The sequence below is a fragment of the Notamacropus eugenii genome, chromosome 1, assembly GCF_028372415.1.
Source record: "Notamacropus eugenii isolate mMacEug1 chromosome 1, mMacEug1.pri_v2, whole genome shotgun sequence".
NCBI classification, from domain to species: Eukaryota; Metazoa; Chordata; class Mammalia; order Diprotodontia; family Macropodidae; genus Notamacropus; species Notamacropus eugenii.
Window position 1 is genome coordinate 227,633,072 of NC_092872.1, and position 13,631 is coordinate 227,646,702.

The 13,631-nt window shown below is 39.8% G+C and overlaps 1 protein-coding gene across 1 annotated transcript in view; it reads right to left on the reverse strand.

Annotated features, from left to right (window-relative positions):
- Positions 1-13,631, reverse strand: part of LOC140513368 (pulmonary surfactant-associated protein D-like) — a 20,972-nt gene continuing 7,341 nt past the window's right edge. The window contains exons 3-5 of the mRNA XM_072623051.1: positions 13,278-13,439; positions 4,842-4,925; positions 1-377 (exon numbers count right to left, since the gene is read on the reverse strand). Coding sequence (XP_072479152.1) covers positions 1-377; positions 4,842-4,925; positions 13,278-13,439 — 623 coding nt within the window. The remainder of the gene's footprint in view (positions 378-4,841; positions 4,926-13,277; positions 13,440-13,631) is intronic.

A 13,631-nucleotide genomic window follows, 5' to 3' on the forward strand; every position in this document is an offset into this window, starting at 1 on the left:
TCAAAATTCACAAATGATGAGACGTGAGTCCGCACAGGATTTGTCATTCCACTTGCCATCAGCAAAGATCTCAATACAGTTCTCTGCACCACCGGTGTTATTGGGCTCTCCTGAATTCCAGTTGGAGTAGAGCAGTGGTTCTCCTGTTGAGTAGATGAATTTGCCCTCTGTCTTGATATCAGTCATGCCAAGAAAGGCCAGCTTGTTGTATCTTGAGACAATATTCTGTACAGCTTTATTCTCTGCCTCATTTCTGGGGGAGGCTACTATACCACCAGCTGTTTGGCATGATTTTGTTGCCTGGTCAAAGTTGCCTTCAAAGCCACTGGTCTTGAATATCTTATTCCCAACTGCTTCACCACTTGGGAAGAGTTCAACTAGGGGGAAAACATAAACAGAGGAGTTAGTTAATCTGGGGTTAGGATGACTAGAGAAGTTCGATTCTGACTACACCATTCCCTGGTTCAACAATCTCCACCTCTCCCTATTGCATGTAGAGCAGAAGTTCATAACCTTTTGTGCCTCATGGACCAACTTCAGCAAAATGGTGAACTCGAGGCATTTTCTCAAAATAATGTTTTTAAGTAATTGAAGGAAATACTAAATTTCTGTTACAGATCAGTGAAAATAAAGATGTATTTTTTCCCATCCAATTTCATAAACCCTCTAAAATCTATCCATGCATCTACTAGGGACCAATAGATGCCAAGTTAAAAGGTCTTGATACAAAATAAAATACAAGCTCCCAAGCCAGGGATTGAAGAGCTTCTTTCATATGGCTCCAATCTCTCAGACATTCTTCATATTACTATTTTTTTGTATTCTGTGTTCCAGCTAGACAGGTCTTCTTGCTTTTCCTGAACCCACCATTCCAGAGTTTGCCTCCATCCAGTTGTATGATTTATCCCCCATGTAAGAAATGTATTTTTTTCCCCTTAGGTCCTGATTCTCAGAAACCTCTGCACTTAGCCCAGTGTCTGATAGAGAGCAGGAACTTAATAAATGTTTGTTGATTGACTGATTGCTCTTTCTTCAAGGCAAAGCTCTGGTACCCCCTCCTTCAGGAAACCTTCTCAGATATCTACACTCTCTAGTAGGATGTAAATTCTCTGAGGGTAGAGGTGGCTGCTTTTTCCTTTTTTTTCTGTATTTTTGTCCTCAACGTTGATCATAGCATCAGGCACATAGTAAGAGTCTAATGAAGGTTTGTTGGATTGAATAGTATTCTTTTTGCCTCTTTTTAAAAATATTTTTCCCAATTATATGTAAAGACAATTTTTAGAATTCATTTTTACAAGATTTTCAGTTCCGAATTTTTCCTTCCCTTTCTCCCCTGCCCTTTTACTAGAATGGTAAGCAATTTTAAGTAGTTTATATATGCACAATCATGTAAAACATATTTCCAGATTAGTCGCAATTATGAAAAAAGAAACAGACCAAAAGGAGAAAAAAACCCAAAAAAAATAGCCAAGTGAAAATAGGATGCTTAGATCTTCATTCAGAGTCCATCAGTTCTTTATCTGTATGTGGGTAGCATTTTCCATCATTAGTCCTTTGTCTTGGATCATTGTATCATTGAGAAAAGCTAAGTCTTTCATGGTTGAGCATCACACAATGTTGCTGTTACTTGGTTTTCTTGGTTCTTCTCATTTCACTTTGCATTAGTTCCAGGTTTTTCTGAAATCTTCCTGCTCATCACTTATTATTTCACAATAGCATTCCATTACATACCACAACTTGTTTAGCCATTCCCCCAACTGATGAACATCCCCTCAATTTCCAATTTCCCCTTCCGCAGAAAGGGCTACTATAACAATTTTGCTCATGTACATCCTTTTCCCTTTTTTGATCTCTTTGGGATACAGACCTTGTAGTGGCATTGCTAGATTAAAGGGTGATTGGATATTATTCTAATTCTTCCACAGTTACTAGGCAATCTGTCTTTACATCTTTGCTGCTGATGTTTAAATCCTGTACTCTATGTCATAAATTTGTAGGGTCACTACTTTCACAACAAAACTCTCTGATAGAGCTTATTAATATAGGGGATTCAAGAGATGTTATAAAAAATGACTGCAAATTTACAACTAGATCATAGCTTGAGCTACCTCCTGGGATTCTAGAGCTGGAGGAGACTTTAAAGATGAGATGTTTCAAGCCCTTCATTTTCTAAATGAAGAAAGTGACAGCTGAGTGTGGAAGGGACTTTTCTAAAGTCCATATTCTGCCATTTAGTGTCAAAGACAGGATTAGCACTCAGTTCTCTCAGGTTTCATGAATGGCTCTTCTGCTTTCACCACACATATATGCTATGTACTAAATATTTGTTTGGAACTCTTGATGGGTTTTCCACTGGGATTCATGTTATGGTGACATTGAGATTTCCAGATAAACACATGAAAGCTCATTGGAACCTTAACTCTTAGACATAAGTTTTGGATCCAGTAGTTGAACCTCTGGGCTTCCAAATGCAAATTAAATGTTCTTTCTCCACTGTTGCATGACATTACCTCCATATTCATCTAAGATCATGAGATTTTGAGCTCAGAGGAAAACTGAGTGGCCCTCTAGTTCCACCTCCCTCCTTTTACAGATGAAGAAAGTAAGGCCCAGAGAAGTTAAGGAACTTGTTCAACATTAGATAGTGAATCAGTGGTAGAGCTGGGATTTGAACTCAGACCTTCAGAATCCTCATCCTTTACTCTTTCTACTACACTATGAATCTCTTGGATTTGCATTTGCTATGTGTGTTTCTGAAGGTGCCAAGTACAGGAGTCAATGGTGCCAATAACTCTGTTAGCATCATGACTTTAACAGTACTATTTAATACTCACTCCCCCACCCCCACCCCAAAACCCGCCATGATTATCTGATCTGATGTTTCTAGTCCTTTAGTTTAAGCTGGTCATGAGGTATTTTTGTTTCTAGAGAATAAACTCTAGGTTGTTGACCTTTAGATTTGGCAGCAATCTTAGAAGTAATTTAGTTCATTCACAAAAATCCCAAAGAGGTCAAATTAATTATCTTAGGTCACCTATGGGTAGTTATGTAATACACTGGATAGAGTAGTAGGTCTAGAGTCAGAAAGATCTGAGTTCAAAACCAGCCTCATTTACTAGCTGCGTGACCCTGAGTAAGTCATTTGACCCTGTTTGCCTCCATTTCCCCATTTGTAAAATGAGCTAGAGAAGGAAATGGCAAACCACTCCAGTATGTTTGCCAAGAAAACCCCAAATGGGATCATGAAGAGTTGGACATGACTGAAAATGACTCAACAACAAAAAAATCATCGAGTTAGTAAATAGCAGAGCTGAGACTCAAACCCAGGTCTCTGATTCTAAACCAGTATTTTTTCCAGTATATTCTGTTTTTCCTTAGTCACTCATAGCCATTTAGCAACCTTACACATTAAAATTCTTTTTTTTCACTCAACTAGCTCTTTCCTAATAATTAAGATAAAAAGAGGATTAGACAAAGATTGAGGGGAGACTTAGAGAACTTCTAGAATCATCTAAAAGTCTCTATAGAGTGGAGCATGGGAGGAGCTTTGACACGAGGCATGGTCAGAATGAACATCTCTTTGCTCTTTTTGCCTATTCTGAAGGCAGTAGAAGTAGTAGAAGAGAATCTCAAAGTAACAACAGAAGGATACAATGTACCATCATCACTATGGTTTCCAGGCAGCTTGGCCCCAAAGATAAAGTTCTCTCTTCATAATGCCCAGATGCCTCTCTGTAAGCCTTCCTGTTGGGGAATAGCCCATGAGAGAATGAGCATCCCAGACTATGGTGCTAAATTAAGCCTCCAGCACAGCCCCTCTTTCTAAGACCAAGCTGCTCCCATCTGTCCTGGATAGCTCACAAAGTCCATTTTGTGTCTAAGCCTGGATGTCTTGTGACTTAGGCATCCTAGGCCATTAACAGAATTCCACATTGAAGGACTCTTCCCTTTACCCTATTTAACCTCATTTGAGGCTATTTCTTTCCCTGGATCCATAAATTTGGGTTTCTAGGAGAAGATACAAGGTCTTATTGCCAACTCACATCTTTAAGAAAAATGAAGCCAGAAATGTTTGAGACTCTTGGTGTTAAGGCAAGACATAGTTGCAATGGAGACATAGTGCTCTAGGTGGAGGCAGAGGGCTGGGTTTGTGTCCTAGTGCTTCCCTGTCTGATCTTGGTCAAATCCCTTAAATTGTCTGAGTCTGGTTTTCTTTATCTTTAAAATAAAGGGGTGAAACTAGGTAAACTCCAACATCCCTTCTAGCTCCAAGTCTAGAATCCCGCACACTTTTCTCCTTCCCTTTCCTTAGCAGCATTTTCCATTCCCTTCAAACGCATTTATTAACATCCTCTTCTCATCACAGGCAGGAGAGGAGCCCAGGTACCAAGAATGACATTTGAAAAGCAAGAAACCAACTTGAAAAGAGTCAGTAAAAGTAGGATGCATTCAGAGAAGAAGGGAAGGTGTGTTGGTCCTACGTTGCCGAAGAAGACCATGCCATCAGAGAAATAATGACATGACTGGCACTTGACTTTGTTTTTGAGTGAGGGAGGGCTATGCAGGTCACCAGCCTCACTCCTCCTCCAGAGCCATCTGAATCCAGTGATATTCATCAGGATGACTGGAGATGACCCAGGATGAGGCAATTGGGGTTAAGTGACTTCTCCAAGGTCACACAACTAGTGAGTGCCAAGTGTCTGAGGTAAGATTTGAACTCAGGTCCTCATGACTCCTGTACTGGTGCTCTATCCACTGCAGCACCTAGCTGCCCCTAGAAAAAGGGAAGAGGCAGAGGCTAAAAGAAGACCTTGCCCCCACCTCAGTTCCAAGGGACTTACCTTTCTGTTGCTTGGAGAATTTCTTTTGGAGGTCGTCAATGTCTTTGTGCAATTTGGCCACTTCTTGCTTCAGTTCGTTGATTTCTGCATGATGGGAGAGAGGTTTTGAAAGATCCTCAGTCTAGTATAGGGTTTTTGTTAGATTAATACACAGAACTTTCAAGAATGAAAGAGGAAAGTCCTTGAAAACACTTGGAACCAGCAGGCAGTAAGAGGGGCCTGGGATAAAAGCTAATGCTGGGAAGAGGACCTCAGGCTTGGTAGTTGTTTCTCTGTCTAGCAGGCTTTCTGTCCCTCCTTCCCCATCCCGACTGAAAGACTCACCAGCTACAATGAGTAGGAGGATAGTGGAATTTTCTTTTTCTTTTTTGGGGGGGGAGGAGGGAGGTGTTGCGGGGAGAAACTTAGGTCTCCTGCCTCCAGGCCCTCCACTATGTCCACTGAGCCACCTAGATGCATTGTAGTACAATTTTCCATGAGAGGTTAAAGACTGAGAAGCCCTAGCCAGGGGTGGGGAACCTGTGACCTCAATGTCACTTGTGGCCCTGTAGGTCCTCAAGCGCAGCCCTTTGACTGAATTCAAGCTTCACAGAACAAATTCCCTTAATAAAAGGATTTGTTCTCTAATACTTAGATTCAGTCAAAATGCCACACTTGGGGATCTAGAAGGCCACACATGGCCTCAAGGCTACAAGTTCCTGACCCCTGCTAGCTTGTGACTGAATTTCTATCATTCCCCACTCAGCAGCCTGTTTGTCTGAAGAAATAAGAGTCCATTGACTTCTTCACACCATGGATTGAGATTAACTGTGAAGATACCTGGTTGGGTATTTGTCCAAAATTATTTGACCATAGAACATTTCAAAGCACTTTAATCACTATATAGTCAGGGATGGGTTGTGCTTACCATGACTTTTCTATCCAAAGTCATCCTTAGAGTAACTGCATAGAGCACTTAGACTTAGAATTAGAAAGTACTGTGTTTAAATTCTATCGCAGACACATAAACTATGTGAACTGAGTAACTCACCCTCTCTGTGCCTTAGTTTCCTGTTCTGTAAAATCAGGCAGTCAGCTACCTGATAGCTGCTAAGGTCTCTTCCTTCACTAAGTACCTTCTACCACTACAACTTCTCTTGTATCTGTCTCCTTCTCCCTACTACCACAACCAGAGTTCTGGGACTCATTACCTCTCTCTTGCACTATTGTAGTAATTTCCTGATTGATCTCCCTTTTTCTGGTCTTTTCTCATGCTAATCCAACCTTCATATATCTGCCAAAGTGATTTTCCTGAAGTACAGATCTAAGCAGTTTGCTTTCCTACTCAATAAACTCTAGTGGTTCCTTACGGAGTCTTTGATTAAATATTACCTTACTTCATCTTTTAATTTCTGTTTTTTAGAAGTTTCCAAAAAATTCATAATTATTAGTATCATAGTAGAGGTATCTAATTTATAAATAGGTAGATATATTTATTGGGAATATATGTGCAAAAATTCTTTTTACTGATGGGGTGCATCATCAAAAAGTTTGGAACTCTTCCCTGTAGCAAGATCTAACATTAAGGGCAAGTAGATGATCAACCTACTTTGAATATAAAGACTGTGGAAGTTAAGTTATTAGCTTTCTTACAGGGCAAGTAACTTTGGAACCATCTATACCAGAAAGCAAACTTGCTATGAGTACAATGAGGTCCCATGGAGGATTTTGCAAGGATTTAGGCATTCTTTCTTGGTCACCATTCAAATACCAACAACAGACACCTAAGTTTGGAGATCTCCTTAGCCTTTCAAACTCAACATATGTCAAATAATTCATTTTGGAAGAACACTAGATTTATAGTTAATGAGATCTGAGAACTCAAATCCTGTCTTCAACACTTAGTTATTATGAAGAAGTTGCTTTCCTTTTCTCAGCCTCAGTTTTCAGATCTTTTCATTGGGAATAATAATGCCTCTAGCAATACACAGAACTAGGAGTCAGGAGACCTGGCTAATAGACTCAGCTCTGTCCCAAATTAGCTGCAATCTTTTTAGCAAGTTATCTACCTTCTCTGGTTCTCAGTTTCCTCATCTTTAATTGGGGATTGGAGTTGGATTAGCTTATAGGATCATAGATGTAGAGTTCAAGAGGGCCTTAGGGTATTACCTTCTAAGTTCCCATTGAGCTCCATACTTCTGTCATTAAACATCATACTTTTCACCAAAAGCATCCTACTCATCTGTCCTGTCATGGCATAGATGTGACCCTTGGTTCTCCACATGAAGCAAAAACACTGGAAGGTTTTCCAAAATTGAAATGCTTGGATTACAAGGGCAATAGCCTTGTCTACTTTCAGAGGATCAGCCTGGCTAAATGCAGAGACCATCATCAGAATGGTGGCTATGAGGTGACGGATTCTTTGGTAATGGGCCACTGTACAAAGTGACCCTTTATGCTATAAGTGGTCCTGTAAATGTAAGTGAGCTTACATTTCCAAGCAACAGTTGTGTAGTAATGAGAAAGGGAATACTTTTGCTTTTAAGAGAAAGCAGAGGAATGCACAACTTTATACCTTCTAAGAACATTAATTTAACTATTGATACTCTTAATTTGAGATCTTTGTTAACCAACCAAAAAGTTACATAAAAAAATACCACATCAATGCTGTCATTCTGACTGTAAAGGGAATAAGGAGATATAAGAGGTTGACTCTTAGTAGAGGCATAGCTCATAGGTTCTTTTCAGAGGAAAATAAAGGGGTTGCCAGTTAGTTAAATATCTCTTCTTCCATAGAAGGCAAGCTCCTTTAGGGCTGGGACTCTCGTGTTTTTCTTCACATCCCTGATATCAAGCGCAATGCCTGGAAGCTAGAAGGGCTTAAAAATGCTTGTTGATTGATTGCTTGGTTTGATCATTTGCTTAAAGGCAACAAAAAACCTTTTTGTGGAATATTTGGTCACCCTGTCACAAAGTATTTATTTTGAGCGTAAAAAGACAAACCGTCATAAAGCTGAGAGTATGTGTTAGCATTTCTTGTAGATAATAAAGGAAAGGAGAACATCCATGAAGAACTTCACCAGATCCTCTATACTAGCTTATAGATACCTTGGTAATTGGTGACTTCAGGGCCAGTTGGGCTTAGGGTAAGGAGGGAGAGGTGGAATAGTGAAAAATGGGACAGAAAATATAGTTCAGGAACAAGAAATGAATATTGAGAAACCTGTTCCTCATTAATAAGACTGCCTTCTAGAAAGGAGGAAGAAGCTTCTAGGGTACCTGACAATAGGTACAGGGAAGGAACCTGAGTATATCTTGACAGGAAATGACAACATGGAGACCAAAAGTCAAAATCAGCACCAAAGTAGGAGAAATTATAAAATAAGATAATGAGGTCTAGTCATTATAGGAGCTTCTACTTCTTTCATTCAAATAAGCTTTTGACTCTGGGGGTAAAAATGAAAACTACATAAAAATGCAAACAAGTACTGCTATTTTAAAGAATATTTTAACTATAAATCCATATCTTTTCCAAAGAGGGGTCAAGAGATCCCAGAATTTGCCCCAAACAGCAAGCATTGAATCTCCTTGCCAAGGGGGAAAAGATGAAAACCAAGGGCAACACCTGTTTAGAATACTGTATAATTCATTTATAAATTTACTATATATTCATTTGCAAAAAAATATTTGGAGGAGGAGGATGGCAGATTACTGGCTGTATCACCTTACAGAACAGGACAGGACAGTGGAGGGGGAAAATGAGCCAGAGGAAGACATGCTGTCAGGCCCAGATAAGCCAGATTCCATAAGGCTTTAAATTCAACAAGCATTTGTAAAGTGTCTAATGTGTTCAAAGGGGATTGTTGTTGTTGGTGAGATGTTTTAGTCATGTCCAACTCTTTGTGACCCATTTGGGGTCTTCTTGGCAGAGAAACTGGAATGGTTTGCCATGTCCTTGTCCAGCTCATTTTACAGATGAGGAACTGAGGCAAACAGAGTTAAGTGACTCGCCCAGGTTCACACAGCTAGTAAGTGTCTGAAGCCAGATCTGAAGTCAGAAAGAAGAGTCTTTCCGACCCCAGGCCTGGCACTGTACCCACTGTGCCATCTAGCTCTCCTAAGGGGCAAAAATGTCCCTGACTTCAAGAAATTTGAATTCTACTGAGGGATTTAACTTGAAAAGGAGGAATAAATGGATTATAATTTGAAGAGAGAGAGGGTACTTGTAACTAGGAGAAGCAAGGATTTCTTAGGTCCTCTCACCTAAGAATGTTTCACATAAATGGGAAATAGCTTATTTAAGAGCATGGAGAAGATGGAGAAGAAATGATTTGAACAGAGAATAGTTAATAGGTCAGTTGGACTGGAATGCAGAATACATGAAAAGGGGTAATGTCAAAAGATTGGGAAGAGTAGACTGGAACCAGACCATACAGGTCCTACTAATCCTAGAGTTAATAGAGACTTTAGAAGTTTTTTTGAGCCTGGGATTGATATGGACAGACCTATACTTCAAAAGCATTTCTCAGTGAAGCTAAAAGGATGACAACAAACTATTTCAATCTGTCAACCAACATCCATTAAGCATATACAGTTTAATGAAACAGTCTCCACCTTCAAGGGTCTTGCTATCCTATTTCCCTTTCAAATGTTATCTCTGACTCTCTCTGGATTTTATCACCAGTTACCTTCTCACCCTATAATTTCCCTCATCACCTAGGTTAGGGGTGGGGAACCTGCAGCCTTAAGGCCACATGTGACCTTCTAAATCCTTACATGAAGTATAATTGGATTCAGTCCAAAGACTGCACGATTGAGAAGGCCACAAGTGGTCTTAAGGCCACAAGTTCCCCACCCCTGATCTAGGGCCTTCTCACCCTGAAACTACCATGCATTTCTGCTATTCTCCTTCTGCCCCTGGTGAGTTCTTTCTGGGGGCCTCCATTTAGTGGACATACCCAGGCTGCTCATGCTTTATTCCCCGGCTGGCTGTGCTCTCTAGATTTTACCTCCACGTCCCTAAGCCAGTAACTTCCTCTCCTCTCTTTTATGTGTTTTGGAACTGCCTCTCTTTTTGCTTCTATTTGTATCCTCATAGTCAGCATGGTGGGTGGACTTAATAAATGTTTGCTGGCTGACTGCCTGTCTATGGAGGGGAGACAACATATACATATTATCTAGATACAAAAAATATACAATGCAAACCAACTACAATTTGAGATAGAAACAAGAAGAGAGTACATTCCATACCTGCAAAGACACAGATATTGAAGATGAGATGTCATTTCTGAGGAGCTGACTTTTGGCCAGCTTCACATTCTATAGTTTGACTGTACTGTAGAACATATGGAGAAGAGTAATATGTAATACATTTAGAAAGATAAGTTGAAATCAGGCTGTGTAGGGCATTAAATGCCAAACTGAGAAGTTTAGATTTGATCCTAGAGACAATAGGGAATCATTAGTGTTTACTGAACAGGAGAGTTATATGGTAAGACCTGTACTTTAGGAAACTTATTTTAGCAGCAGTGGGAAGAATGACTCACTGAGGAGAGATGAGGCTGGGAGCCCAATCAGAAAGTTGCTACCATAGTCCAGGTAAGAGGTGATTGGGGCCAATGTGTGCTCCATGTAAACACAGAGAAAAAGATGGATGAAGGAGATGAGGTGTCCAAGGATTTGACAAGAGTTAGTACCTAACTGGAAATGAGGAGCAAGGGAGAATGAAACAGGTTTACTAGCATTTCTTTAGTGATCTGTTTTCAAACACCACATCTGGAGTCTAATAGCAACCTGAAGTTCTGTGTTATATGAGAAAATGGCAATGGCCCTTGAGGTTGAGGGGCAAAAGCATCTGAACCAGACCAAACACATCCAGAAGCAATTATGTGCTGGAGATAACAAGTCATTTAGAAGTTGCTTTCAAGATATCTTAAAAAAAGGATGATACCTAAAGAACAGAGGTTACAATTCAAAACAAATACACATTCACAAACTGAGAAGAAATCAGAAATTAACGAATGATATACACACATTTTTATTTCTAGAAAATAGTTATGAAATTAGTCTATATATATGCACATATTGAGGGTTTTCTTGATGAAAATATGAGAAGGTACTAGCTGTGTGATCCCGGACAAGTCACTTAACCCCAATTGCCTCCATAGAGAACAAGAAGATGACAAAGAAGTAGAAGAAGAAGAAGAAGAAGGAGAAGAAGAAGGAGAAGAAGGAGGAGGAGGAGGAGGAGGAGAAGAAGAAGAAGAAGAAGAAGAAGAAGAAGAAGAAGAAATGAGGAAAGGAAGAAAGAGAAAAAGAAAGAAAGCAGAGGTATGTGTCTATAGATGACTTTCAATAGCAGATCACATTTCATGATTATAAGACTGACTGTAAGGTACATAGTATACACGTATAGATTCTATATACATAATATAAAAGATCCTGCTGTGTTTATTGATTTTTTTAAATCTAAGACATGATTCAACAGGGCACAATGTAACCTTCAGGCCTCTCCTTTTCTAAAGTGTCTCATATATATACATGTTAGGATCATATAAGATTCCATGATAAATACCTCCACACAGATAAGTTTATTTTTTGTTTTGGTCACTTGTCTAACTCTTCATTACAATTTTTGGGGTTTTCTTAGCAAAGATATTAGAGCACTTTGCCATTTCCTTCTCCAGTTCTTTTTATAGATGAGGAAACTGAAGCAAATAGCATTAAGTGATTTGCCTAGGGACACACAGCTAGTAAGTGTCTGAGGTCAGATTTGAACTCAAGAAGATGTGTCTTCCTGACTCCAGACCTGGCACTCTATCCTCTGCACCACCTAGATGCCCTTCAGTTTTCTTTAATAATCCTCATCCTCAAGAATCATGAATCAAGGCACAAATAATGGATATGCTCTATGGAAGTACATGGCACAGTAAACTCCTAAGTCTAAGCACAGGGATTCCCTAGCAAAAGCACCTTCCTGTCTCCCAGGTTTGTAATCTCTAAATCATTCTCAGTTCCTCATTCTTTCTCACCTCCCATATTCAACTGTTTGCCAAATCTTGTTGATCCTACCACCACAGGATCTTTTGCTTCTGTGCCATTCCCTGTACTCTCATCACACCACCCTATTTTAGCCCCTCACCATCTGCTTACTAGCCTATTGCAACAGCATCCTACTTGGTCTTCATGTATCAAGTCTCTCTTCTCTCTAATCCAAAATGATTTTCCTAAGGCATCCATGTCTGGTCTCGTCACTTCCCTAATCAATAACATCCAGTATCTTCCTACTTAGCTCTAGGATCAAATGTAAATGTTTCTATCACTTAACACCTTTAACAACCTGGATCTAGTCTACCTTTAGAACCTTGTTATACATTAACCTTCCATACAAATTCTATAGTCCAACCAACAGTTGTTTTTGCTGTTTTCATGCCCATCCTAGCAGCATCTCCAGAAGAACAGGAATTAGCAGAAGTGTCTGTAATGGGAGTTGAGGACAAACTGTGGACACTGAGGAAAAGCAGTTTTAGGATGCTACAAAGGACACAAAAGAAAGCTCTTATTATCCAAGCTTCCATCATTTCTAAAATAAATGAACAGGGACTGCATTCTGGGAAGATGGTGGAGTAGCTCAGAAATTTCCAGGCTTTCTAGATTTCCTCAACAGACAGAAAATTGTGTTAGTAAAAAAAATGCAGTAAAATTCATAAGGTCTGGAAGAGAGACCATAACCCTAACCTCCTACTTCTTTAAAAACTATTCAGCATTCTTAGAGAATTTTTAAATCTTTATTCTCCTTCATTGAAGGCAGAGCAAAGAGAGAGATAGTGACAGACGTTCAACAGTCCTATGACGACGTGGATGACTTGGTCATTTGGCGGTGTTGGTTCCTAATTTTTAGTATTCATTATTTGCAGACTCACCCATCCTGTATCTTTGATATACTTGTGTTCTAAATATATTCCTGGTGGGGGGAAGAAAAAAATGTACATGATAATTTTGTTGTATGTTTGGAAAGAATAGCTGGTTGTGCATAGTACATTGGCAGTTTCATATGCAATCATCTTTTTTATTGTACTGTTATGAAAATACTTGTTTTATTCCCTAAATTAAAGTAAAATAAGTATTGTCTGAGGTCCTTTGAATGGACACTTGTCTGGCAACATGTTATTCTTTGTCATGACTCGCTTGTCAGGTGGAAGGTTAGCTTCATTGACCTAAATGTTAGGAAAGTTTGTTATGTCTGTTTTGATCACTTTGTACAGTTCCTCCATTACCTTCCAGATGGAAGGAGCTATGAATCTCGCACCTAGAGTGACCTTTGATGGTTCGGTTTTGATATCTCCTAGTATTGTTTTGCCCGTTCTCTAAAGTTCCAGAAAATAAGGAATGCACCGAGTTAGAAAACTGACACATGCCAGAAATAGACAACGGACCCCTGAGGTTTGGCTCACTTACCTTCCAGAGAACATTTTCCTTCCTTCCCAGGTGATCCAGTATCCCCTTTTGGTCCAGGGGGGCCCCTTGGTCCACTGATGCCTGGAGGACCAGGGTTTCCAGGGGACCCTAATGTTGAAGGACAAGAAATAGACCAAGAAAGAGTCAGTTCATAGGACCTGACTGTCAGCAGAATGTTCACTATCCTGTCTGCGCAATGGATACCTTGAGTCTTCCAACCTCCCTTGACCTTTCAGCATAAGAAGATGTGGGTCTGACTTAAATGTTACACAAAAGAGATTTCAGAGTTTGGGAAACCTAAAGACAGGTGGCTTTTGGAGAGTCCCAGGTCCCGCTCTAGGATTTTCAGGCGGT